The 27681-nt window shown below is 41.6% G+C and overlaps 2 protein-coding genes across 19 annotated transcripts in view; both read left to right on the top strand.

Moving 5' to 3' along the window:
• Nucleotides 1-11919, top strand: part of LOC131128046 (coiled-coil domain-containing protein 158-like) — a 36806-nt gene extending 24887 nt beyond the window's left edge. For 15 of the 17 annotated variants that reach the window (XM_058070548.1, XM_058070546.1, XM_058070542.1 and 12 more), the window contains 2 exons: nucleotides 5281-5351; nucleotides 11610-11919. Coding sequence is in view for 1 of the 17 variants with exons in the window: in XM_058070545.1 (XP_057926528.1) it covers nucleotides 5281-5342 (62 nt within the window). In the remaining 16 variants the exon portion in view is untranslated. Of the gene's footprint in view, nucleotides 1-5280; nucleotides 5383-11609 lie in introns of those variants that run through there. The other 2 variants (XM_058070537.1, XM_058070535.1) reach the window with 2 other exon arrangements.
• Nucleotides 11920-11923: 4 nt separating this feature from the next.
• On the top strand, nucleotides 11924-27343 carry scarb2a (scavenger receptor class B, member 2a). Of its 2 annotated transcripts, XM_058070557.1 has the most exons (14): nucleotides 11924-11992; nucleotides 12599-12742; nucleotides 16651-16808; nucleotides 16897-17044; nucleotides 17199-17393; nucleotides 18845-18936; nucleotides 19356-19475; nucleotides 19667-19845; nucleotides 21127-21245; nucleotides 21333-21406; nucleotides 21478-21529; nucleotides 21623-21775; nucleotides 22817-22864; nucleotides 23881-27343. In XM_058070557.1, the coding sequence occupies exons 2-14, from the start codon at nucleotides 12620-12622 to the stop codon at nucleotides 24010-24012; spliced, it is 1593 nt and encodes a 530-aa protein (XP_057926540.1). In that variant the 5' UTR covers nucleotides 11924-11992; nucleotides 12599-12619; the 3' UTR covers nucleotides 24013-27343. The 2 variants fall into 2 exon arrangements, with proteins under 2 accessions (XP_057926540.1, XP_057926539.1); XM_058070556.1 differs by having other exon boundaries at nucleotides 11926-12742.
• The last annotated feature ends 338 nt before the right edge of the window (nucleotides 27344-27681 follow it).

The following is a 27681-nucleotide window of genomic DNA, read 5'->3' as shown; positions in this document are numbered from 1 at the left end:
CTGCTATACCCTACACTTTTTCAGTACTTTGGTTCCGGTTTTCCACAAGAAAATCTCTAATTAAACATTCCATTGTTCTCAAATATCTTAATTTTTATTTTTCTATACACAAAATAAGATTAAAAAAATAAACAAATGAAGAATGAAGACAATAAATCAATCAATCAGTAATAAATAAGTAAAATAATAAAACAGCAAATAAGAAAAACGTATGAAACCACATCCAGTTGGTAGAGAAATTATTTTTTTCAGATTCAAATGTACAGTATTAACAGTTATTTAACCTTTAACATGAACATTAATGAAACTTAATAATTTGACCCAATTAGCAAGTTAGCATTGTACTCAGTTCCAAATGTGGCCCGCAGGACACTAGTTTGAGGCCCCCGCCTTGATATGAAAGTTTAATGTTAGTGCGGCCCGCGCAAGTTTGATATGGATGCTGTATGGTATCATGTACCCAGAAAAAAATATTACGTTTGATTAATGTACATGTTAAAGGTTAAATAACTGTTAATAGTTATCCTCCCTATCCATGTGGAAGTGGTAAGTTTTTGGCTATTTAAGTTTATAGGAAATAACTTGAAGGCTACCGTTTAGGTCGCTAGCTCTCTAGTTTGCAAGTTAGCATGTGTCTCGAGACCCTGCAGTTGCGCAAGATGTTTTAAATAAAAAGAGTATAAATGTGACTATAGTCGTGTTTTGTCATGTCTACAGGGCTCTAATAATGCTTTGTTCATTTTAATCTGAAAAAAATAATTTGTCTACCCACCAACTATATGTGGTTTCTTAAGTTTTTATTATTTGTCGTTTTATTATTATATTTATTTATTACTGATTGATTGATTTTCTTTATTCTTGATTTGTTTATTTTTCATCTTATTTTGTGCAGAAAAATAAAAATTAAGATATTTGAGAACAGTGGAATGTTTTATCAGAGCTTTTATTGTAGAAAATCGGAACCAAAGCACTGAAAAAGTTTGTATATTTTTCTGTTTTTAATAAATGCGTTGTTTTTTTTTTGGAAAACCTGATGCGGCCCAGCCTTGCCCAGACCCTAGCTCCAGTGGCCCCCAGGTAAATTGAGTTTGAGACCCCTGCATTAAAACATGATTAACAAGTCTTTTTTTCATTCATTCATTTATTCATTCATTTTCTACCGCTTATCCTCACGAGGGTCTTGGGGGGTCCTAATAGGTGATATTTCATTCTTCATCTTAGCAAGATATTTTGCATGTGGGAAGCGCGCAAACATTTCAAGTACGAGTAAAAGTACTCTGCCACATTCCGCCGCTGACACAAGTTTTTCCTCGGCCGCCGTTCTCTCCGAGGAAACCAGGAATTAACCTGGACATAAATCCAGCGTACTTTACCTTCTAATGGCCGGCGCCGCATGCATATATCAGCAGCAGTGAAAAGGGTCTGGCACTCGGCTCCCACGGCCTGGCTTGTATATCAGCCTCTCGCCTTACACGGCCTGTCTCGGCCCGCTAAAGCACCGTGACTTAATGCGCGGTACCAGGCTCCGCTGTGGTGCGGCTGGTATTTACTCCAAGTGTTAATGTTAACTCAGCGCCCCCGTCATGTTGATGTAAGGAGGGAGGACGGATAATGGCGGATTGGTGGATATGACTAGATCTCTCTCCCTGTGACCCAGTTTGTTAGATAACATTACAGTAAGTGTTTTCATCATACCAAGTATCAAGTATATGCAGTATATGATATTCTAATGGAAAGAAAATGAGGCCTCCAGGAGTAACGACATGAATTTGGGTTATGTTATTTTTTATTTTTTATTTTATTTTATTAAATTAATTAATTACATTAATTAATGGGAAAAGGACTCTGTTAGAACAAAGGTGTTTCCAGCGAGGGTTGGATGTTTTTGATCTATGTGACAGAGATGGAAAACTCTGTCGAACTTCTGTCGTTACTATCACCCTTTATCCCTTCATATTTTTGCTGTTTTTTCCAAATATTTGACATTTTATTTAAATGTAAATATCTCATTTATTCCCATGATATATAAACTGTTTCCCAACCTAATTTTCCAAAAATGACAACTTTGTTTTGTTTTGTTTGTTTCTAATAATAATACAACTAAAAAAAATTGTTTTTTCAACTTTACGCTAGTAAAGTTACATTATTTTTTGTCTTAATATTTTCACTATATTGTAAAAATACAGCTGTTGTTTTTTATTTTTCCAGTTAGTTTGACTTTTTTACTCATATTTGTGACTTTATTCCCATAATATTTAGATTTTATTCTCGTAACGTTAGAACTTTTTCCACAGCCTGTTTTTTTCAAAAGTGAAAAAAAAAACTTTTTTGTTTTGTTTGATTTTAAGAATAATTGCAATTATGTCTTTAATATTTCAGCCTAAGTGGAACTCCAACCGGTCGGTTTAGGAATTTAGGAATTGTAAACAAATGTGGGGTTCCTTTTCGAGGCATAACTAGCAAGTAAACAGCGGAGCAGCGCTTGGGGGAGGGCAGAGAGTTTCTGTATAAGGAAGTCTGCCCCTCTGTGATGTCACAAAGGAACGGTTTTACCACGCCTTCTGAAACCGAGTGTTTTGAGCCATCCCAAACGTCTTTAAGGGCTCACTTCCAAATGCGCAAACCTCATTATCTGAAACTTTGGTATCGTTTAACATGAGAATACAACATTCTATAGCTACATTTATTGGTCAGAAAAGCGGGAAAAAGCATAGCAGGTCCCCTTTAATATTTTGTGAAATTACTACAGATTTTTTAATTTTTACTTTTTTGTTTTCTTGTTAAAATCATGTTTTTTAGGATGTCACAAATGGCCCCTGGGCCGCACTTTGGACACCCCTGTGTTTAGAAGAATATTTTTTAATTATAATAATAAAAATAATAAATATAATATATAATAATAATAAATAACATAATGATTTATAATTTAAGAATATAATTTAATCTAATAATAATAATATTTTTATTGAAAAAAATCACATGACATATTGGTTTTTATAATATAGGATATATATATATAGTATATTAAATAATATTTTTACATTTGTTAAAAACATTTTAAATGGTAAATAAATCACATTTTTTGCAATTTGTACAAACATTAAGGAGACAACAAAATTTGACTATGAAAAATTATAATACATAAGTGTATTATTTCATTTAGCCACAAAAACACATTCATGTAAAATCAAATAAATTAGGACACCTCATGTCGTAGCTCTTCTATTCCTGAAGAGCTGTACACAAAAGTGTGAAAATGAGTCAATCCACGACTGTGTTGGAGTGCCATTACTTTTTTACAACCACTCCATCTGGGCACGCCTGTTTACCTTTGGCGTCCTTGTTGATATGGCGGTACGAGCAAGGACGCCCTGGTGTTATTCGTTCCCGCAACAAGGTGCGGACAAAGTGCGGTATAATCGTCATTTGAAGGATGCAGCGATGACATGACTCAGTGTTTGCATTCCACGCTTGCTTTGTTTTCTTAACCCTGCAGAGTCGTTTACATTCGCCAGTGCAGCCTCACGCCAAATTTTCTCTTAACGAGAGCGCTGATGTGCTTTTAGAATCATGTCAACCGGACAAGTATTGTCATTATTTGGCAGACCTTTATGGATGATTCAGGCTGATATTTTCCTCTCCTCTCTCATGAATGGACATGTTGTGCTTTGCTGTTGAGACCAAAAGCTATCGCAGCATTTTTTTTCTCCATTTTTTTCTTCGCTTTGAGAGTCCCAACAAGCACAATGAGTGATTTGTAAGGACAAGACTCGGATTCTCTTCTCCAAAATCATTTACTTTCTGCAATCAAAGTCTCCTTGTTGTGCTCCGTGTGAATTTAGTCAGGCATGTTGGCATGAAAAATGCTGTTGAAGAGGGGGCCTTCCTAGAAAGCTTGCTTGTCCTGCAACAGTGGTGTGCAAAGTGCGGCCTGGGGGCCATTTGTGGCCCCGCATTGGCACGCTGCGCATTCTAAAGAGCAGTGGCGACCGGTGGATTTGACAAGTGGGTCTTATTTTAGACACTGTTAAGAGCCAGTTTCACAAAAAAAAAAAACCATGACAATATCCATGGTGGGCCAGCACTTCTGATTCTGAAGGCCCTGACATGAAACATAGGAACTGAAATGAAATGCTATGAAATGAAAATAATGCTGTTAGAATAAGTTAATCCAATTTTATGCATGTAAATACTACAATTACTCCGGTTTCCTCCCACATTCCAAAAACATGCTAGGTTAATTGCCGACTCCAAATTGTCCATAGGTATGAATGTGAGTGTGAATGGTTGTTTGTCTATATGTGCCCTGTGATTGGTCCTGCGGGCCACATTTGGCCCGCGGGCCGCATGTTATGAAAGTTTAATGTTAGTGCGGCCCGCGCAAGTTTGATATGGATGCTGTATGGTATCATGTACCCAGAAAAAAATATTATGTTTGATTAATGTTCATGTTAAAGGTTAAATAACTGTTAATAGTTATCCTCCCTATCCGTGTGGAAGTGGTAAGTTTTTGGCTATTTAAGTTTAAAGGAAATAACTTGAAGGCTACCGTTTAGGTCGCTAGCTCTCTAGTTTGCGAGTTAGCATGTGTCTCAAGACCCTGCAGTTGCGCAATATGTTGTAAATAAAAAGAGTATAAATGTGACTATAGTCGTGTTTTGTCATGTCTACAGGGCTCTAATAATGCTTTGTTCATTTTAATCTGAAAAAAATAATTTGTCTACCCACCAATATGTGGTTTCTTAAGTTTTTATTATTTGTCGTTTTATTATTATTTATTTATTACTGATTGATTGATTTTCTTTATTCTTGATTTGTTTATTTATTTTTCATCTTATTTTGTGCAGAAAAATAAAAATTAAGATATTTGAGAACAGTGGAATGTTTTATCAGAGCTTTTATTGTAGAAAATCGGAACCAAAGCACTGAAAAAGTTTGTATATTTTTCTGTTTTTAATAAATGCATTTTTTTTTTTTTGAAAACCTGATGCGGCCCAGCCTTGCCCAGACCCTAGCTCCAGTGGCCCCCAGGTAAATTGAGTTTGAGACCCCTGTTTTAGAGTATGCGTGCCCTCGATGAGAACGTTTGGGCACCCCGGTGTAGAGAAGAAGATGATGATGAGGATGATTGTCACTTTGCTGAGCAAATACAAAAAGGTTGAACCATTTTAGCCCCTCTTCACCCGTCTTCCACTCTTTCCTTTGGGCGCAAACAAAGTTGCTGCAAACTGTTATCCTTCCCCCCTGATGATTTTCTTCTGCGTTCTCTTGTTTGAACAGATGCCGGACCTCCTCCTCCTCCGCCCCCTGCCCCATGGCCTCCTACATCTCCCGTCCTCTAGCACAATGAGGTAACAATGACATTAATGTGCAGAGTTCAGCCCTGTGGGTTCCTTCCAGAGGGGCCAACATCAAACGTCGCAATGTACAATATGTCACTTCCTGTACGAAAAAACATGGCCGACGCTGTTTAAGAATGGCCTTACGTAAGAGGCTGTGGCCGCGCTCACCTCATACGGAAGCCTTTTAGCGTTACAGCATGAATGTGTCTATGAGAAACGGATATTGCTAGCACCATATGAACCCATTCAGATGATTGCTTATTGTATGAAAGCTCAAAAGTCAACTATGTCCTGGAATTTACTTTTCACAACATTAGGTACACCGCCACAATCTAATGCAGGGGTGTCCAAACTTTTTCCAAAACCGAAAAATCAAAGGATGCTTTATACAGCCTCCATCTGCTCATGTTTGCATTTATTTACTTATATATTTTTGGATTTACTTCATCCCAAAATATTTTAATTCTCATAATATAACTTTTTGACAAAAGGTGATGTTTATTTTTTGTTTTCTGCCCCTTTCCCTCATAAGATCTATTTTATTCTTGTAAAATTATGACTTTTTTTTAATTCTCATAATATAACTTTTTGACAAAAGTTGATATTTATTTTTTGTTTTCTGCCCCTTTCCCTCATAAGATCTATTTTATTCTTCAAAAATCAAAAAAAAAATCGACTTTATTTGTATAGCACTTTTCCTGCAAAGACATGCAACACAAAGTGCTTTAGAGAATTAAAACAATTACCACAATTAAAAGGAAAAAACAAAGAAACAAAAGAAAGCCCCCCCTTCCCACCCTCCATACTAGACCCCCCCCCCCCCCCCCCCACACACACACACACACACACACAATCACACAATCACACACAGTAGGGAGACATGGCATGGCACTGAGGAAAATTATGACTTTTTTTTATAAAGCTTTTTAATGAAAATTACAACTTTAGTTCCTGAATATTTTCACAGTTCTAATGAAATTTCTACTCTTTTCTTCAATTTTGAAAAGATATTCTGTTTAATTGTATTTTTAGCTGCGGGCTCCAACTGGCCCTCGGGCCACAGTTTGGACAACCCTGATCTAAAGAGACCCAATACAAGAGCTGCTATATAGTCAAACGGAAAATGCATTTTTTGATATGAATACAGTACATAACACATAAGTATGGTCGAGTTCCTTTTTTTTAGTCGCGTGTGGGGGGCAATTTTTCCATAATAGATGATGTCAAAAGAAATAATGTGTTCCAAGGTCAAACTGTGGCCGTCTGCAACCTTTATAAACAGTACAGGGATGTTTTAAAGTAACATTTTAACATTCTCACCTGTCAAGCGTAAAAGAAGTCAGCCGCCTTTACGACTGTAAAAGAGGCTAAATGATAGCCTGGGCCAATACTTATTTACCCATGGTCCGTGACCTTATGTGGTGCTAATACGCCTGTTTGTTGTTGGATTTCTGCACAACCTCAAGTGAATTCATGCTAGCAAACAGCCACGTACGTATAATCTTTTCAGGCTCTGTATTCATTGATTGCTTTTAATTTGAAGTTTTTCCATTTCCTTGTCATGGTAAGCCGTAAGGAATAACGGCTGATTCTTATTCCCTGTGCAACCGTATCTCTCGCATCGGTTCATCGTGTGTGTCCGTGAGATATTTCTGATGTAAACTTTGTGCCCTTGCTCGATATAAGTTGGGAAACACCGGACTAGAGGCGTTAATCGGGGCATTTTATGGCAGGATGCTAATAACTAGATACTTCATGTAACTTCCCGTGGATGCTCTTCTCTATTGCAGGGGTCTCAAACTCAATTTACCTGGGGGCCACTGGAGCTAGGGTCTGGGTAAGGCTGGGCCGCATCAGGTTTTCCAAAAAAAAAATGCATTTATTAAAAACAGAAAAATATACAAACTTTTTCAGTGCGTTGGTTCCGATTTTCTACAATAAAAGCTCTGATAAAACATTCCACTGTTCTCAAATATCTCAATTTGTATTTTTCTGCACAAAATAAGATGAAAAATAAATAAACAAATCAAGAATAAAGAAAATCAATCAATCAGTAATAAATAAATATAATAATAATAATAAAACGGCAAATAATAAAAACTTAAGAAACCACATATAGTTGGTGGGTAGACAAATTATTTTTTTCAGATTAAAATGAACAAAGCATTATTAGAGCCCTGTAGACATGACAAAACACGACTATAGTCACATTTATACTTTTTATTTACAACATATTGCGCAACTGCAGGGTCTTGAGACACATGCTAACTCGCAAACTAGAGAGCTAGCGACCTAAATTATTTCCTTTAAACTTAAATAGCCAAAAACTTACCACTTCCACACGGATAGGGAGGATAACTATTAACAGTTATTTAACCTTTAACATGAACATTAATCAAACGTAATAATTTTTTCTGGGTACATGATACCATACAGCATCCATATAAAACTTGCGCGGGCCGCACTAACATTAAACTTTCATATCAAGGCGGGGGCCTCAAACTAGTGTCCTGCGGGCCACATTTGGTCTGCGTGCCGCGTGTTTGAGACCCCTGCTCTATTGTTTTTGACACTCATAAAGTATGAGGAAGCTCAGGAACAATGCCATGCGAACTACAATGATAAGCATCAGTTTTATTATGTGAAGGCACATTCGTCCATATCGCAGCAATGTAACCTGCTACAGCACGTATGTGAATAAGCATTGTCAGCATCAAGCATGAAGCCGTGGTACGCAGCTGCTGTTGTCTGTAAATAAGCTCGGTCCAGCTATAGGCCCACCAGTGTCCTGTTTCCTCCTCGGACAAATAGTTGGAGTGCCACAATGCAAAGGGCGTCGTAAAAGCCCAAAAATGTCACCTCTGACCTTCTACTGACTTCATGACCCGCTCGTCTTTCCCACCCAATTCTGATCAAAACACAACGTGAGCTCGACTGGCATTTGAAGGTGTCAGACATCTTCATGCTTGCTGTTTTGACGTCAGCACACGCACTGCGCATTCTGCACTCGTAGGTCCAACCGCTGTTGAAAATCATGGAGGAAAAACATCTGCCCTGAACCAAAATCAATACCATGTGGACTAAATCTGCGTGAAGTGGATGTTCAACCAGTAGGCATGTTGGATTTTCAGGCAAAATAACTGATGTATTTCATTTGGTTAGTTTGGTACTCCACAGAGTACAGACGGACAAATCCGGGACATGAGTAAAAACCGGATGAATGAATTCATAGTGGGTTCTTCTTATGGGAGCATTCCGTGTGGCCTCGCAATAATGAGGGAAAGTGATGGTTGGACATCGGGTGTCATGTTGACCACATGCTGGTGACATGTCTGTGGCACGAGGAAGAGGTCTGTTGGATAACAGAATAAACAATCCATCCAAATGTAGGCCCGCCCAGGGATCACACATAATTGTGAGTCCAGCCAAAATGGCATCTTATTGGAGGGCAGCAGGGTGTGCGGGGGCTGCTGGGGTGCTGGGCACTCGGTGGGTGCACTCAGGGGCTAGGGGGGTCGGGGCCAGGTGGGTTTACTGGCGGGGTTGGTGGTGTGCTTAAGCAATGTCCTGGGGTTTTGCTGGGGTGTCCGATGTTCCCACTCTTCTTTTGTTGTTTTGTCTTATGTAAGATTCTGTGATTATATGTGTGGAAAAAAAAATCACATATTGAATTGGTAACTGCTGTGGCGTGAGAAGGGGTAGGATTTAATAAGCTTTGCTTCTTCCTGCTCTTCCTGCTCCTTTTCAGACAGTGTAGTAATGAGGTGTTGTGTGTGTGCATGTATGTGTGTATGTATGTGTATATATGTAGATATGTGTGTATGTATATATATGTATGTATATATATATATATATATATATATATAAGTGTATATGTGAGAAAGAATAATGTAACATAGTATGCATGTCTGAAATAAATTAAGAAAAGAAAAGAAAGAAAATAATTCATCACCGAAAAATGAAGGCAAATGTTGGAGGTCTCTCGTCATTCATTCATTTATTTTCTACTGCTCATCCTCTTCAGGGTCACAGGTGAGCTGGAACCTATTCTAGGTGTACCCGTGGACCCCACCGGTCGCCAGCCAATCACAGCCTTATCTTATACTGTCAGGAAAAAAATGGAAAAAACAATTTCCTGAATCTAATTTTAATGGCTTCTTCCTTATCCTAAGCTTCATCCGTGCACCAAATTTCACGGAAATCCTGCTACGGAGTCGACAGCGAGGCAAAAAGACATTTATAGAAAGGTTTCGTTATTTGAAGTAGAGGTGTAAAGATCAAAATGTGGTGCGATTTCTCACTCAGAAGCAACTGTCTTGGGATGATAAATGAGTACTATTTGGGTCCGTTTCCACCTATTTAAAACCACAAACCTATTTGGCCTCGAAATTGAAGGTGACGCTAAATATATCATTTCGTATTGTTACGTTCCTTTTTTGTCTTCCTGTTCCTCCTGGCGAAATGCTGTTGCCAACTGGCAATTAGTCATGTTTCGTCGTCTTTCTCCACCAATTTCGGATCAATTTCGGACCGATTTCGGATTTTGCACATCCAGTTCCATTACCACGCCACTTTAGTTGCCGTTGTTTATTAGCAACAAAGGAAGCTAACAACAACATGGTTTCTCACACTGCCACTTGCACTTGGGCCTAGAGTTGCATGGCACACGCATCAGAAGAGACAGCACACTGACTGCACAGAAGCATAATGGCCGCCACACACGGCGACAAACAACGGCGATTGGCGAAACTCATCGCGTAGCAAACCATGCACACAGGAGGCGACGAGCGGCTGTGACCAACGACACCGGTGAGCGGCGTGTTCACATCCAGAGCCAATTGTACGAGTCTCCCACGTTTGTGATTGGCTCTTAGGTGTGGAGGGAATCTGGGGGTATCAAAGTAGTTCACAGGAGGTAAAACGGCCGCTGTTGGTTGAGTACTCTTGCAAGTTCATTCATTCATATTGTACCGCTTATCCTCACATGGGTCGCGGGGGTGCTGGAACCTATCCCAGCTGTCTTCTGGCGAGCGGCGGGGTACACCCTGGACTGGTGGCCAGCCAATCACAGGGCACATATAGACAAACAACCATTCACACTCACATTCATACCTATGGACAATTTGGAGTCGCCAATTACCAAACCACGCATGCACGGGGGAGAGCATGCTAACTCCGCACAACGCAAACATTACAATGGCCCAACTTTACGGAGAGAAAGATAACATATTAAAGGAAATATTGCATTTTTATCATATATTATTACTAAGGATGTCCAATATTTTTGCTGAAAACCGATATGCTGATATTATTCGTCTCTCAATTCCCGATACAGATATCAATATGTGTAACATGACATATCTCCTGTGGTGGAATGAATACATATGTCTTATATACAGCATTTTAAATATTGCTTTTCATGATTGGCTGAAAATCAGATACCGATATTCTTCTTAATAATTGTCAAAAAAATTTTCTTCTTAATGTTATAACTAATTCCTGTAATATTTTGACTCTATTCCCAATAATATTATACCAACCAACTCAATTTTGTTTTATTTCTCATAAAATTATGACTTTTTCTTGTTAGATTACAACTTTTTTCTCTTAATATTTTGACTGTATTCTTGTAAAAATTACTGCTGATTTTTAAATTTTTTTGGAAGTTTTATTTTATTTTTTTAATTTTGTATTCATTTTAAAATTAAAAACAGCCATGGGCCAAACATTTTGAACACTACTGTTGTGTATCCTCATAACAGTGGTTTCATTGGGCTCAAAACAATACACAAAACAGTTTTTAGAGCTTCAAATTTGATGTTTGATTATTTTTACAAAAATAGCATGCAGAGATTTGGTCTATATACTAGCAGAAATTTGCAGCGTCCACATCCGTTTCTATGAGTTTATTCCTAGGTTGTTGTAAAAAGCATAAACTTATGTTTTTTTGTGGTCAGATCAAATACAGCAAACTAAAAAAATGCATGATGCTACAACTTTATTGGTTATCAAAACTCTAAAATTTCCCAACAAAAATACTGACAGCTGGATTAATTAACTAGTTTAATAGATTGATATTTGTTTCATACCCCACCCTTTTACAAATGAATAATGTGGTTGACATTTCACCATTATACCATCCATATTGGGTTGTTTTTGCGGTTTTGTTCATGTCGGAGTGTCTGCTTGTAATACCACTCTGGCTCTTTCAACTTGACAAACTGCAGCTCATAAATCCGTCACATTTTCATACTCTTTCTCCCACAGACACCACCACGACGACAACGTCTTCTTCTGGTTGACTCCAGCAGCTAATGGTCATCTTCTCCTCACTGCCGGCAATCACGCCCCTGGCTTCTCGTTTAAATAAAAGCCCCGCCCCGAAATCAGTCGATCAAATTCGACACGGAGCCCACCGACTTCAGACCAATCAGCGCGCAGCGGGGCCGGTCTCGAGACGGTGGTCCGCTCGAGCCCCGGCCAATGGGAGGACGAGCTTGACGCAAGGGAGGGGAGCGGGGGGCGTGACGTCAACGGCTCTTGGCCATTTGAAAGGCTCATTATTCACGCGCACGCGGTAGGTTATTTTATGGAGACAATGAACGCTATCTAGTTAACTTGCCCGCTAGCAGAACATTTGTTTATAAAAGGTAAACATTCTTGTGTTTTCTAAAAGAAAAACGGTTTGTATGTCACCCTTAAAGTGCTTAGACAAGCGTAGTAAAGTCACATGACTACTGTCGCTCATTCAGAATCCCGAAACGCCAAAGCTAACATGCTAATAATTTCACACCCGGTCTTTGGAGTGACGCAAATAAAAAAAAATGTGAAATCGTTGTTGAAACAAGCAATAAGATTAAAATAGTAATAATTATGCAAACAGGGTGTGCCACATAGGCGTGTGCATTCTGGTGTGTCATCTCTAGTAGTTTTTTTTTCCTTCCTCCACTCCGCCCAATGTCCAAAACCCAAACGCAGCGCTCCGCCTTCACCCGGCTTCATTCCAGCAGAGGAAGGGGCGCGAGGATACACGGAGGCTCCACCTCGTCACCCACTTCAAAAAGACATTTCACTCCCCCCAAAATTGCCACCATCCTCTCATAATCCCGTGAAAAGAGCCCCACGGAGGAGAAGTTCAGATCCTCCATCACCCCTATTCTTCGCGTCTTCTGCTGTCATTGAGGGACGCCCTTCCACGGCTAAAACCAACCGTTTTCTTCGTTTTTGTGTGGGTTTTTTTGTTGTTCTGGGGAAAGGACCGTCATCCACGCTGCACCATGACCCGGAGATCGTGTGCCATTTACGCCACCGGCATCGTGTGCGCCCACCTCCTCATCGTGGGGATCGCCCTGGTGGTGGCTCAAGTCTTCCAGACCACCATACACAACCGCTTGAAAAAGGTGAGCTTACCGCTAATGCACGTCTGCCTCTTTTTTTTTTTTTTAGCTCTTTTCGTGGAGTCTGTTGCAACTATTCACCGGTTTTATGTGTAAACCCAGTCTTTGACAAATTGGAGCCATCCGTGCCTTTTTAAAGGGATACTACTTCGACCCGTTGGCAGGTCATGCAGCAGTCTGCAGCACTGTGACCCACTGACACATTCCCCAACGATGCTACCCATTGTAACCTTCATTTCTTTTTGTAGTGTGACTTTTTCTTAAGTGGTTGGGACTTATGTTACTCCCATTCCTGTCCTTCACTAATTTCCCCCACAGGAACAGTTATTAGTCTCCTTGTTGTACATTTTGCAAGGTCTCAAAAGGGCACAGGTGTGTCAAGAACCTCGAGAGGTGCAATTAGAGATCGTTTTAATAGTTTGATGGAGGTGTTGTTGCAATTACGTCCTCTTGCACGCTAGCTCTGGTTCTACCTCCGGTCCACAGCAGGCTGACATGACCACCTTAGTGCACAACGGAGGTCATGGGTTAATGTGAGTGTGGACGTTTAACACTTACCGTTTAAAACTCATATAAAGCAGGTTTCTCAACTGGTGGGTCGTGATCCAAAAGTGGGTAACCCAGCCGTTTTTGTCGGGTTGTGGGACTTATAATAATGAAATGACTCAGTATACTTGAACGGGAGCGGAAGGACTATGAAGTGGGGTCTGTGTGTCCGACACACAGTTGCGGATATCTGCTGGAGAAGAGCACGGCCACAGAGAGCGAGCCAGCATCTTACAGCTGCATCTCATGTTTAAATGTCAAATATTTGAGAAGTTTCAACTAAACATTTTCCGCATGTTGCCACTGAGGGTATCACAGTTGAGAACCACTGCTATAAAGTGACTTTTTTGTGTTTTTGAGGGTGAGCATCCACTCTGGTAAAACTGCGATGTCATTGCTGGAAAAGTGGAGGCAAAAAGTGCAGCCCTCTTTAAGGATGATTTGTTCTGAATGGACGCACTTTGCTTGTCTTTTCTGCATTCACACTAGTCATGATTGGTTTGATTCAGAGGGACTATAAATGACAAATTTGGAAGAGAAAATGAGCTGCAAGTGCTCTGTTCTTTCCCTGTGTGCGCGTGTGACAACAGCGCCCTTTAAATAAAAAAAAAAAAGCAATTTTCGAAGCTTTTCATGAAATCTACACTGATAAAAAGTAGCAGAATATAGACAATAACCTACGTATTCAATTCAGCTGGCCACATTTTAGTGACTTATGTCACAGAAGCTGGCCAATGCGGTCATTAGCTTGCATATGTTCTTTACCGCCCATCACAAAATTACCAGCCGCACCAAAGTGCACACCAGGTACCTTTTTTGGTAGTGAGCCACAAGTGTGAAGGCAGCCTTGAGGTGGTATCGTAGCGATGGAGCAGTGGGGGGGGGGGGGGGTCCGGCAGCTGACATGCCATCCCACCCAGCAGACCCACCGCTGCTTTGACCTTTTTGGGATTGTTGGAATTCCTCTTGCAGACATGAATCTCACTGTTTGGTGCTCTCTGTCAACGAATCTGGACTTTTAAAAAGTCTCCTTAAGAGGAAGGCAAAAAAAAAACGGGCCCCCTCCCTTAGTGTAAGTTAATTTTCCTCATCGAGAATCTCCAAATGAGGAGAGTCGGTCAGCAGGGGACTCGACATGACAGAATGGCTAATCCTCTTGAATTAGGCGATGCTGAACTCCCTCCAAAAATCAGCTTAATCTGCTGTTTTCATTTGACATGGCTTGCCAGTTCTTTTTTTTGTTTCGGAGAAGCTAACGGGCAACGCCGCACATACTCTCGAAAGGGTGTGGAAGGAAACGGCGCATAAGTCATGTGAGGAATTTCTTGACTTTACACCCCGAGGGCATTATTTTTTAGCATGATGGCGACCCGAGAGCGCTGCAGCTCAGGGAGAGGTGCTGCTCCCCCTCCATAGGTCGTTCAGAGGTGACAGGAAATGCAGAAAGGTTCTTGTTTTGTTTACCTTGCAGGAGAGGTATCACGGTTCGCTACGTAGGTTGGGTTTTTAGATCACGGTTTGGTTAGTTTTGGGTACTCTATGGGAAAGTTTTGGCTTCTCATTGGCACTAACACTTGTCATGACTCCTGAGACTGCTCTATTTAATTGTTTGGGTACACCGTCCCGTATAAGGGACAGTTTACCCACTTAGTGTACGTAAAGTGAGGGACAGGAAGTCTAACTCCTACTGGAAAAAAACACACCTTAATTGCACCCAAAGCTGTTTGATGAAGGATCCACGACTAAACTCCTCCTCATGAGTGAAAAGAAAACTTTCATGACGTGGACTGACCTCCACTTTGTCCCTCAGCATGTTTGCTATAGTGATAAATAGCGTCCACGTATCACACATGAAGGCCTTGCAGTGATCAAGGTTTGAAGGACAAGGCGGTCTAACAGTTTTATCTTTTCTAGTTCAAAAAAAAAACAGGAACTTTATTTTGAAAGACGTCATAGTCTGTCATGTGCTTCGTTGATCCGCCATAACCCCTGGTTCCACCTCAGCGCTTAATTAATCTGCAGGATGGTCAAAACCCGGGAGAGGTGCAATGCTTTAAACACCCTAAGTTCCTCATAATTGTGCCATGCATGTCGTAACCCAAGTCAAGCGACATCCTTAAAGCTGAGCGAGAGGCATCAAATGAAAGACACCAGTTGGCGCTGGTGGGTTTGCAGGATGTCCCGTGTTGCAGAGAGGATGCAACCAACCCAACAACAAACAAGTGAAGGCTGGATATTACTAACAGGAAGTGGTAGCCACACCTCAAGTTGCTGTAAGCATAACATTGAGCCCCTTGTGAGAGCGTGAGGAGACAATGTATATGTGCCTCGGGTGAATTTGTTGAGGAAACACACCACGAAAGAAGACGTGAAGGGGAAGTGTTTGTCAGCTGAAAATGACCTCAAGGTGTAAGGGAAAAAAATTGTTTGGTTTTAGCAATTTGATGACTGTCAACGATGGTGGGCAGGCGTGTTGCGATTGTCAGCAGAAATTGCGTGAAACTGTGTGTGCCTCCTTGCTAAGGAGTCTGCATTAATGTCTTCCACTACTCTCTAGTGTCATCTCCCATCAGAAGATATGCATTTAACGAATAAAAATTCACTTTGACCCCCTACTCTTCTTAGTATAAATCATTTGGGGCACCCCTGGAAGATCAAGGAAAGCATCTTTGCATCAAATCAGCCAGCTACTGTAGAGTTGACTGTTGCCGAGCTGAGTGCCAGCAGCAGGTTAGCAGTGTAGAGAGTGGCCGACAGCAGCTCCTGTGTGAATGTTCACTGCTTTGTAAATGAAGCGATTGAAGTGCATCTTGAGTCTCTCCTTAACCACAAACAGCGGTGGCGGTTTTTGTATATTGGATAATACAAGTGTAAAGTTGACTGTAGGGGTGTTATTTCATGTCTAGAGGGCTCTCATTGGTAAAAACAGTATTCAGAAGGTACTTAACAGGGTTTTTGTTAATGTTTTAACTCCAACAATATTTCTTAACATTGAATTTCTGCAAAGTAGGATACTCTTATCAAAGTTGGGTCTGAAACCAATTAACCGCAATAAACAAGGGTCCAATATGACTGTGTGGATGAGTCCACAGCTTAATGCTTTAGTCACATAAGAACTGTAAAAAGTTGATGTAGATGTTATTCACCCAGTTTTCAGGACTACATTTTTTGCAGCTGCTGTGCTCGTGTGGACATTGTTGAACTTGAATGCACCACTATAATCCCGCATGAACGCCGTGTCTTGTCCGGGCTTGTTGAGGTTGGCACCGCACGGCTTCCATCTTGCAGCCAGCGTGCACTCAGATGAGCATCAGTGTCAGTTACCTGCTGTACCCGTTATTAAGAAACTCTTCTCTTGTTGACAGGAAATCACTCTGACCGAGAAGAGCCAGATGTTTGAGTCGTGGAAGAATCCTCCTCCGCCTGTTTACATGGAGTACTACTTCTTCAATGTGACCAACCCTGAAGTGTTCTTAGCGGGCGGCAAGGCAGCCGTCCAGCAGATTGGACCCTACACCTACAGGTGATTTAACATCACAGCCAGTACGTGATTGCGGTGTTCATCCCGTCGAATTTGGAGTCGCCAAACCCTGCCACCTTTTCCACTCTAGAGAGTACCGGCCGAGGGAAAACGTCACTTTCCTGGAGAACGGCACCAAGGTCTACGCTCTGAACCCCAAAACCTTTGTCTTCGTGCGAGAGAAGTCCATCGGCGACCCCGAGGTGGACATCCTCAGGACCATCAACATCCCATTAGTGGTAAGCTGTACTGGAGAATTCCTGCTCGTCGTCATTCTTTCTGGATGCGATTGTTCTCTTATTGTGACACTTGGATATTAGTCAGGCCGAGACAAACAAATGATGAATACACCAAAACCCGTCTCCTCCCTGGTCACCTTCCTCCTTCCCCCAGGTGGTGATGAACGAGCTGAACTCCTACTCCTTCTTCCTTCGCACCATCATCTCCATGTACATCAAAAGTCTGGGAGTGGAGCTGTTTACCACGCGCACCGTGCACGAATATCTGTGGGGCTTCAAGGACCCCATCCTCGCCAAGATCCACTCCCTTCGGCCGGAGGTCGACGAGTACTTTGGGCTGATGTGGAAGGTAAGGTGGATGTTGCGAGTAAAGCTTTTAAGAGTTCCGATCTTGCGAAACAGGCAGCGTCACGTAGGAGAAGTGAGATTGGCCACACGCTAATGGAAAAACCTTAAGTCTTCCTGTTTATCTGCAGAGCAGCGTCTGCAACTATGTGGCGAGGCAATCGGCCTTGTCATCTTCCAATAATGTGCACCGTAGCTTGATGACTCAGTCGGGGAGTTGACACGCTATGCAGCTAAGCATCCAGGTTGCTAATGCTAAACCCGGACGACTGTCACACCGACTCTGAAGTCGGATTATTCCTCAGGTGCATCAACACAGAAAGAGAGGATGATGTCAACCAGGCTGCTACCCAGCTTCTTAGGTTGTATCAGCGCCGTGATGGAGGAACACCTCCACATTTGCCCTGATTTTCACTTCCTGGTGGTGCGTCTATCCCAATAGTGTACTGTACCTGCTCCCATCCAGTTAACTGCCCCTTATTCTATAGTCTCAAAATCATATACCTGTGAAGAGCTTTAATTAGTTCAGGGTTACAAAACACTGCTATGGCTACCTGTGGCTGTAGACAACCTCCTTGTGTGTTTTTTTAATGAATTCCATATTGTGTGGTCTTGAGTGGTGAAAATACCAAAATGTTGGTATGTTCATGCTTGTTATAACATTATTGTTTATCAGCACTTTTAACCTTGACTGAGTAGTTGGCTCTGTCACTGCTGTCTTTGCAATACAGTCGTCCTTGTTTATTGCAGTTAATTGGTTCCAAGCCCGAATTAATTTCTGTATGATTCAATATTAATAAATTGAATATTTTTGTAGGTAGAGAATTAAAAAACCCTGCTTATGACTTTCTAAATATAGACATGAAATAGCACAACAAATAACACCACTATAATCACTTTTACACTCCTATTATTTGTTGTGTACATCACATTACGCAGCCTACGGGATCGCTTCAGGGACATAACAGACAGCTGCCGCAAGCATAGCAAGCAAGCGATCTAGATAGTTAGCCTCTAGTGTTACAAACGGAGGCCAAAAAACTAACCACTTCCACACTGAATGAGAGGAGAACCTGCCTCCCTAGTCTCCATGCAGTGTGAATGGTAATGTAAGTATGAGGTCTTACATCTGTATGTTCTAACTGTAACTGTTTTCCAACTGCATCCTCTTTGTAGCGATAATTCACGGTATTTGACATTGGCACCAAAGAGCTACAGACATGCAGCATGTCTTCCCCCAACATCCAATTATTAGTGTTATTTGTGCCCCGTTAGCTACCGCTGGCATATTGCGCACCGAGCGGTCATGTCAGCAAACACAAAGCAGCGTTTCTTTGCCGGTCTCCATGCTCATTAAGTGGACAGACGCAAGGCTTTTCTGATTCATTGCCTCCCGAGCATGTGTCTGTCACAGCGCCTTTGTCTCAACCCCCTCTACCGTCTCGCTTTTTGCAGAAAAACGGAACCCATGAAGGGGAGTTTGTGTTCCACACCGGCGAGCAGGACTACTTGGAATACGGCAAGATCGACACGTGGAACGGCCTCCGGTAAGGCATGCCGTGTGGCTAAGAGGGTTTTTGTTTTTAAATATATACATTTTGACTTGGAGTAACCCCTTCTCGTCAGCACTTCCTCCCACGGGGTGGTATTTACTCAGTTACACAACTTTCAAAAGGTCCACAGGGGAAAGCCTTTGCACCCTGGATTTAAGTGGAACATGATTGCAAAATGATTGTTTGGCTATCCAATGCGACTTTGCACTTTGGATGCCGCTAGATTCCAGCGCCAAAGTGGCAGAAAGCACCAATAATACAGAAACTTGTACTTTTTAAAGATGCTGGAACCAATCAAAGATGCTGGAACCAATCCAATGTAGATATGCTAATCTATTGGATGATAATGATTCAATGAGTGTTAAAGTCAAGACACTCATCCTATGTGTCTTTTTGTGTTTGTGTGTTGCTAGGGAGATGACGTTTTGGTCCTCCAACCAGAGCAACATGATCAATGGCACGGACGGTGCCGTCTTCCACCCCCTCATAAACAGGAACGAGTTGCTGTACATCTTCGCCGCCGATCTCTGCAGGTACACACGTGTGTTTTTGCTTACAGTCAAATCATTGAGGCGAGTCAGGAACCAGAATGTCCAAGACGAAGGAATATGAATCACTCTTAAGGACTATTGCAGGAACTGATAAGGCCCACGTGGAGCCTGTTAGTATAGTCGGGGCACGCCTGTTCCTGGAGCCTTCCTCAATGATTTGTCCGTGCTTGCAGGTCCATCCATTTGGCCTACGTGAAGGACGTGGAGGTGAAGGGCATCCAAGCGTACCGCTTCGCGCCCCCCGAGGATGTGCTCATGAGCCCCGTGGACAACCCAGCTAACGAGGGCTTCTGCGTGCCAGCCGGAGACTGTCTCGGCACCGGCGTGCTGAAAGTCAGCGTTTGTCGACAAGGTAGGAAACCACCACCCCCACCCCACTCTCCTCCCTCTGTCCGTCCACCCACCCTTCCACCACCCTGACCCCTTTAGCACGGCCCCTGACCCACTTTGCCGCGACATGCTGCCATGCCAGCTCTCCTTTTCCCGCTTTAACTCATTGAATGATTAACTGTGGGTGTGTGGGTGGGTGTCTGTGTGTTGCAATCGAGTGCTTTACTCTCTGAGTAGCGAATGATTGCTCTGATAAGGACCCCTAAAGCAACTGGCAGATACACTACGTTAACCTATGGACTCCACTGTTTACATTCCTTCAAGGATTGATTCCTTTTTTATGATCCGCTCGTGCTCGTGAGATTACGACTGTGACTCCCTGTGACCCGCAGCAGCGTATTGTATTTTTCAGCTAGTCCAAGGAACCATCAAGTTTTTTTGACATCTGTGTTAACAGATATCATTGCAAACTTATGCTCTATACATCCACAACTTGAGCTAGGCATGGATTGAGGAGGCGTGGGTTATAAGACATGGAACTTTTTGTCTAAACAATGAAAACAGGAACTTCTAAAAGAAAATTAAGTATGTCTCTTAAAATAATAACCTCAGTCTTGGTCTTGGATATCAAAGAAATAAAAAAATATTAATAAATAACACAAAAATAATAATAATAATGAAAATGTTTTTAATAATGAAAATGTGTGTTTGTGTAAATATGAGCAAATGTAAAGATGTAAATAATAATGTCAATGTAAATAAAAATATCCAGGGCATGAATAAGCATATTAAAATGGATGTATGGTGGGAAATAAAAATGTTTCTATTTTAATCTACATTTTTACATCTAAAAAAATTGAGATGACAATTTTAATCATGTTATTTATAAACAAATGGTACAATAATAAATTCTTATTAAACATATAATTACAAATAATTAAAACATTGAATAGAAATAGCATTTTGAATAATGATAATTATATGTATAATAATAAAATGAAATAGGAAACGCAATGTTTGAATAAGATTTATCTCTTATAATATAGAAACTCCCCAGACTCAAAATACAGTATGCATCATACAGTTTAAAGGTAATGGTATGTCCAAAAATGAGTTGGGTAAATATAAAATGATGCATTGATCGACAACCCCACCATCACCGAGAAAACATTCTCTCACTATCTGCAGCTGTAAATCCATTTCATCTTAACACAAACATGGCCTTTATCTGCTTTCTTTATCTGCTACCAAGCCTTGTTGAGGCTATGAGCGGTCATTGACTCCTTGTCGCCTCCCTCTTTAGGGGCTCCCATCGTGGTGTCCTTCCCGCACTTCTACCAGGCCGATCCCAAATACATCAACGCCATCGAAGGCCTCAATCCCAACAAGGAAGAACACGAGACCTACCTGGACCTGCAGCCGGTAAGGCCCAGACAATTCTGACTAAGGATTGTTGTTGTAGAGTGTTTTTTTGTTTTTTTTTTTAATCGAATGAATGTCCGTGTCTAGACCACTGGCGTTCCCATTCGTGCCTGCAAGCGAGCTCAGCTCAACGTCATTGTGAAGAGAGTGATGGGCTTCCCGTAAGTTCGACTCCGCTGACCTCTCATCTAAGACCAAATCCTCTCTAACCCCGTCTCTTGCTGTGTCACAGTGAAACCAAGATGATCAATGAGACCATTTTCCCCATCATGTATGTGAACGAGGTGAGGAAAAATGGCCGCCGATGTAGTGTCATGTAACGTGTCCTTGTGAGCCCGAGCACATGAGGTGCAATAACGCGTCTCTCCGTCGCACAGACGGCCACGGTGGACGACGACTCGGCGGCTCAGATGAGAACGCTGCTCTTAATCGTCACCCTGGTGTCCAACTTCCCCTTGCTCATCGTGGGCTTGGGCATCATCCTGCTACTCGTGCTGGTCGTCCTCTTCTGCCGAAACCGCCAGAAGAAGGTAGGTCTCTGGCTGCTAACCTGGGGCTTAGATGTAGCAGCAATAATGATGATAATAATAATAATAGTAATATGGTAGCGATATGACACAAAGGTTTTACTGCATGAAAGCTAACACCCTGCATGGACTCTATCCTGCCCAGTAAAACCAGCATGAGCCGTTTTTCTGTGTGTGTTTTTTGGGGAGATTTGCTGAGCATTTTCCAACGGCTGTTGCATCCTTTTGTCAATTGTATTTTTGTTAGTAAGATATCATCACACCACACTTGAAGTTGTGCAAGCCTCTTGGCGATACTTACTGAGATTTAGTAGAGAAGACTTTAATTAGCATACTAATGAAGCATCGTGAACTCTGGACCCCAGTGGAACCTTGGTTAGCGTCACTAATTTGCTCCGCAAGGTCCCACATGGAAAGAAAGTTGCAAGTGCCAGCATTTTGACAAAAGAAATTATTAAAAAGTCATTATTAAACTAACAAAGAACACAGACTCACGCAGTGTATTAAGAAACGCTAACCGTAGAATGCAAAATTGGACTTTAACCAAAAAACTGGGGGGATGCTAACCAAGGTTCCAATTGTAGGTACGTCAACAATAACAAAAAGCTTTATCTGTAGGTCGGGGTGGTAGTTTTAGTTACTCACTTCACTTACCTAATTCCCAGCAAGAAAGACAAAAATGGCCTCCTTTCAAGAACTTGTCATATAAGGGATAGTTTTGTCTTGTTTTTTTAGAGAACACATACAGCATGTGCATGCTATTAGCATAGTGTTTTGACCACATAGCTCGCCTTTTGTCCTTGTTTGGAAGCTAAGCATGCTAAGCTAACCCTATAGCTCCACACACACACACACACACACACACACAATATGTGGTCTAAATTTCTGCAAAGGAAACATTTCTCCAAATGCTAGGACGACATGTGTTAGCTTAGCATTGTGGAAAAATGTTGAAAGATGCTTATTTGCCATGTGAAGCATTGTATTAACCCTGTTCAATTTTCTGTAACCCCCCCCCCCCCTTTTTTTCCTTTTCTGTTTTAGAATGAAGTTAAACGTATTGATTTTCATGAGGCTTTTCATTCTTTTGCTGTAAGTCTTCATTCATTTTTGCCACCTTGTTTGCTGTTCTCCTGTTTTCTATTCCGTTTGTTAGACCTCATGTACGACGTGGTTTATATTTGGCTCTTAATTCTTCTTTCATTTTGGCTAAATGCGTTACTGGTATGTTGTAGTGATCTACATTTACCTTAGTTCCTCAAATAGTGGCTTCCACTATCAGAGGCTCCCAACAGGGGTGTCCAACTTATTTCCAAAAGTCTCCAGGGAGATTTTTGTTCCGCGTCATATGAAATGTGTCATATTATCGCTTGTATTTAAACGTCATTTAACAACACGAGTAATGATGTAATTTCATTTTTTAGCAGTTGTAGTCACACTCAGGTGTCATTTATCAGAATCACAATCACCATTTTATTGCATACAATGAAATTTGAGTGCCACTCCAGGGTGCATTTTGTAGAAAGTAAAAAATTAAAAATCTGTAAAAAAAAAAAATACAAATAAAATAAGAATATAAATATAAAAAGTGGCAGGTGATGTTCAGAATAAATGTAAATATATATATATGTACATATAATGTACATCAAAAACAAAATGTAGGATTGCAGTAAACAAAAGGTAGTATTGCACATATTGTACCTGAATTTCACTTGAATGAATGAATGTATTTCACATAAGTCCTATATTGCAAATTTTGCAGCTTATTGTACATAACGTGTGTAGATGTGTGTTTTAATAGTGCAGTATTGTTCATTTATGATTGTTCATTGCAGTGATGGCTTTGGGAAAGAAGCAAAGATTTCAATAAAACTTGCGTGTAAATGTGCGCTGATTTTAAAGGTAACATATAAGGTTAAATTTTAAAGTGTGGAATATTAGAGTATTGTACTATATGAGGAAATACGGGATTAAGTTTAAATATTCCAAAATGTCATTTTCAACATCCGTGTGTGATCTTGTGATCTTTCACCGCATGTCTCCTCTCCCTTGCCGTCATATTTGTGCTAACACATTTTTTTTCCCCCCCTCCGGACTCGTTGATGCAGACGGCCAAAGACGAAACAGCCTACACGCAGGTCAGCGACAAAACCGACGAGTCACCGGACGCGCCGGCCAGCCAGCCCATGAGGAACGGCTCATACATCGCCATGTCTCCAGTGGAGGCCCAGAAGTGTTGATACAGGATGCTCACCAACAAGCCTGGAGCTCAGGACGGGGGGGCTTGAGGGAGCAGTGCACAGTGGGGGGGTGGGGGGTGTCCGCAGTGGGCTTCTTTTTCCACTATTTCAAGGGGATGGGGATGTAAATTGATCAACAACAAAAGATGGTGCTCTTCTCCCTGAGCCCTCTTAGGATTGTCTATTGCACCCCCGCCACCGCTTTTCCTCTCTTGGTTGACTCCAAATATGAAGGACTCGACCAGGACAAGCCTCCCCCCCACCCCCTCCTCTAAAAGGTAGCATAGGTGTCCCCATTCCACACGGATGCATTATTTTGTCGAGAAGAAACAACCTGGCATATCTTTTCTAACGTGATTGAGCCAAACTTATTTAAGGTTGGTTTGCCTTTTCAAACCCCCCCTCCCCTGCACACACACACACACACACATTAGCTGGTTGTGAAAGTGTGTGTGTGTTCCTTCAGATCCTTCCCCCCCAACACTGGACACATTTCAGAGTCTTTGGCTTAGCTAGCTGTGAAATCCATTTTGTTATTGTTGTGGTTTCCACCTGTAGCTCCATGCACCTTTTTACACAGGACAAAAAAACACCCAAGAGAACTTAGAAGGGGAGACCTGCTTTCTGCCTTACCATGATGATGATGGTTGTGGTGGTGGTGGTGATGCCTCTCTTAACACTAACGTCGCTTGTCGCACGTCAACACTGTTACTTAAGCACAATATCGGACAAAAAGTGGTCCTCAGTCCAAGCTACCAGGTCTTCTTCTTTTTCTACCTTGGGTGAGTCAAAGATGCTGCCAAGTGCCGTGAGCATCCCAAAAACAAGACAACCCGGCGTTACTGTGCACGCGTTGGGGTTTTTTGATGGGGTTTTTTGCGCAAATGCAGCACTTGAATCACTTTTTGTCTTACGTCATCACTTTCGTAATCGGCAGGAAAAAAAGAAAAAAAATCCCCCTCCCCATACTTTTTGCCTGGAAAATGTGCCGTGTATTTGTTGTCCTTATTTCAACTTGTGGTCCACGCGTTTGAAAACATTTCACCCCCTCAGTGTCTTCTTTTTGATATTTTTGTGTGTTTGTTGTTGCTGCTATTGTGGCCATTGCCTGTGGATGGGTCGTCTGTTGGAATGACCTAACGTTGCCATTTGATGGAAACTACACCACCTTTTTTTCTTTTGGTGTCGCTGGGATTTTCCTCAATGGGCTGGATGAGCTGAAAGAAAAGAAAAAAAGAATAGTGCCACAAGTCAGTTTTGGGTCAACAACCGACACCGTGGTGATCAGATGAGTTCACTAAGGGCCTTTTTTGCACACATTCACTGTTCCAAGTCTTGAACCCCAAGCCACGTTTCCACCAGTAGCGGTTCTGTTCAGGTTCAATAACATTTGCTTCGTACCACAGATGTGCCATCCTTAAATTGTCGCTGATAATGTCAAGCTTCACCTGGCAACGCAAGCACGGTACGGGTGGAATTGGTCACATTATCTGTAAACGCATGACACAAATAGCACAGATTCCTCTCTACATTGTAATCCACAATATTTTTAATGGCTCTTTTTTGCTTCTGTGATACAGTTGTTACGTAGGAGGGACAATTCTGTCGACCAATTAATAGACAACAGATTGTTTAGCTCCACCCCAACGGTGAGCACTCGTTCTCTGACTAGCCGTCCCGCCACAGTTGGTGTCAGAAGTGGGATGGCTAGAAACATCAAAAAACTGAACCAAACATCGACTTTGTACTGTATTTCCACCAAGCAGTTGGTGGCGTCGGATTGGTTCATTCTGATCAAATCGTGTGTAAACAAGTGACACAAATGCTGCTAATTTGTCTTATGACATTTCCTGATATGTTAAAAAAATCACTTTTTATCCAGAAAAGTAGGCAAAAAAAACGACTCACCCCAACAGATTTGTTTAATATAGCGCCCGAAAATGCGTACTCAACTCAACAGAACCGAAGCACCAGGTGGAAACGAGGGTTTTATGTCTCGTTTCCACCAAGCAGTCCCGTCCAGTTGGCCGTGGTTCATGTCAGATCGTTGATTCTGTACGAAAAGTCATCTCACCGCAAACCAAAATATCGTTAAATGGCCATTTTCCATTCCTAATGTGTCCGTCGTAACACAGCAATGACAGTTTCTGTGGCAAAATGAAAGACGTTAGGGTTTGACAAATGATGTGGAGCGAATCGTACCATAGCTTCAGGCACCCGAACCCTTGCGGTTACCAAACTGAACCCAACCTTCTTGGTGGAAACGTGTTTTTGTTGTTTTTAACGAGCGCCTGTTCACACCTGAGCCATCACTCTCCCTTTTGTGGAGCCTGATCCCGCGTTTGCCCATTGGCTCGTGACCAAAGATGACCCTAGCTCCCTCTGCACTTCCGTGCCACAAACCGGACCCGCCTAGCCATTCCTTAAAAAAAACGTGCCACCGTGAAAAGTATTTTGCTGCATGGACGCTTGCGTGTGTGCGTGCGTGTGTGTGTGTGTGCGTGGTATGTGCCTTCTTGACATCAAGGCTGAAAGAACACTGGCTAGTTTTAGCCTGTCGTATTTGCAAACACAGGAAAAATCTCAGTATTATGTAAGATTAAAAGCAATACAGACTTGTGAATTTAAAAAAAATGTTTTGTAAGGGGCCACACAATATTTATGTTATTTTTGTTCCTTGCCCTACCTGGGATTGTGATTTTTTTTTTTAAGTGTTTAGTGATATTTTGCTTGGCTCCAAGCACATTTCAGTTTGGTTGTTTTTTGTTTTTTTTTTAAAGAAAACACACACAAAAGACAGAATCTGACGCCGCTGACAGTCGGACCTTGTCCCCGTGTTCGTGGATGGTTGGACATTTGTCTAGTGAGGATGCTAACTGGTATTTGTGGACCACTTTGGTCCAGCTGGAGGGTTTTTGATAGCAAGGCTGACTTATCTTGATGTAACGCTAGCAAGATGGATGAAGCTCCTACTCCTTCAGGGACCAGCAGTTGTGCCATAATGTTCCCTCTGTTTAAAAAACAAACATGTATATTAGAGTTCTTTTTGGGGGGGGTGGGGGGGTCCTTTCACTTTTCATTTCAAGCAGCGGCGTCTGGCCAAAGCGCCCCCTGTGAGGTCACTAACAGATTTCCGATGTCGCTGGTTTTGTTTTGCTGCTGAGAATGACAATCTCCCCTTGTCATGTTAGGTGCAAAATGATTTCAAAGTAATACTCCTGTTTAGTTTTGATAATTTACACGGCACACCCGTTTCTACAGTGCTTTTGTAAACATTTCTAGTGTATTTGCAAGAAAATAAACATTGCCAAGTGCAAACCACTCTGCTCTTGTCCTTTTTAAAGATATTTATTAGTATACAGTAACGTGAACAAAATGGGTCACTCCATGGTGATGCATTTTTATCGCTCCCTAGGGGTTGTGGTGAAATTGGAAAACCATGGTCACTTCTTGCCAATAATACCGCTTTTCCTTGAACAGACATCACCATCATGAGGAAAACGCCCCTTTGTGAACAATTGCAAACATTGAGCCACTTTTTGACCCTAATGGGCTGCCATAGTCAGTGGTATATAATTCTATATTATAAAACCAATGTACTACTAATATTAGAGATGGGAATTATGGCTCTTTGAGGGGAGCCGGGTCTTAGTGAGCCGTTCAAAAAAA

Source organism: Doryrhamphus excisus, chromosome 4 (genome assembly GCF_030265055.1).
Source record: "Doryrhamphus excisus isolate RoL2022-K1 chromosome 4, RoL_Dexc_1.0, whole genome shotgun sequence".
In the NCBI taxonomy this organism is placed as follows: domain Eukaryota; kingdom Metazoa; phylum Chordata; class Actinopteri; order Syngnathiformes; family Syngnathidae; genus Doryrhamphus; species Doryrhamphus excisus.
The sequence above is the reverse complement of the archived record's forward strand: the minus strand, read 5'-3'. Positions and strand labels throughout refer to the sequence as shown.

Coding starts and splice junctions, on each gene's coding strand:
- scarb2a (XM_058070557.1), top strand. CDS start 12,620: ATGACCCGGAGATCGTGTGCCATTTACGCCACCGGCATCGTGTGCGCC. Junction 21,246..21,332: donor CCTACCTGGACCTGCAGCCG/GTAAGGCCCAGA, acceptor GTCCGTGTCTAG/ACCACTGGCGTTCCCATTCG. Junction 21,407..21,477: donor AAGAGAGTGATGGGCTTCCC/GTAAGTTCGACT, acceptor GCTGTGTCACAG/TGAAACCAAGATGATCAATG.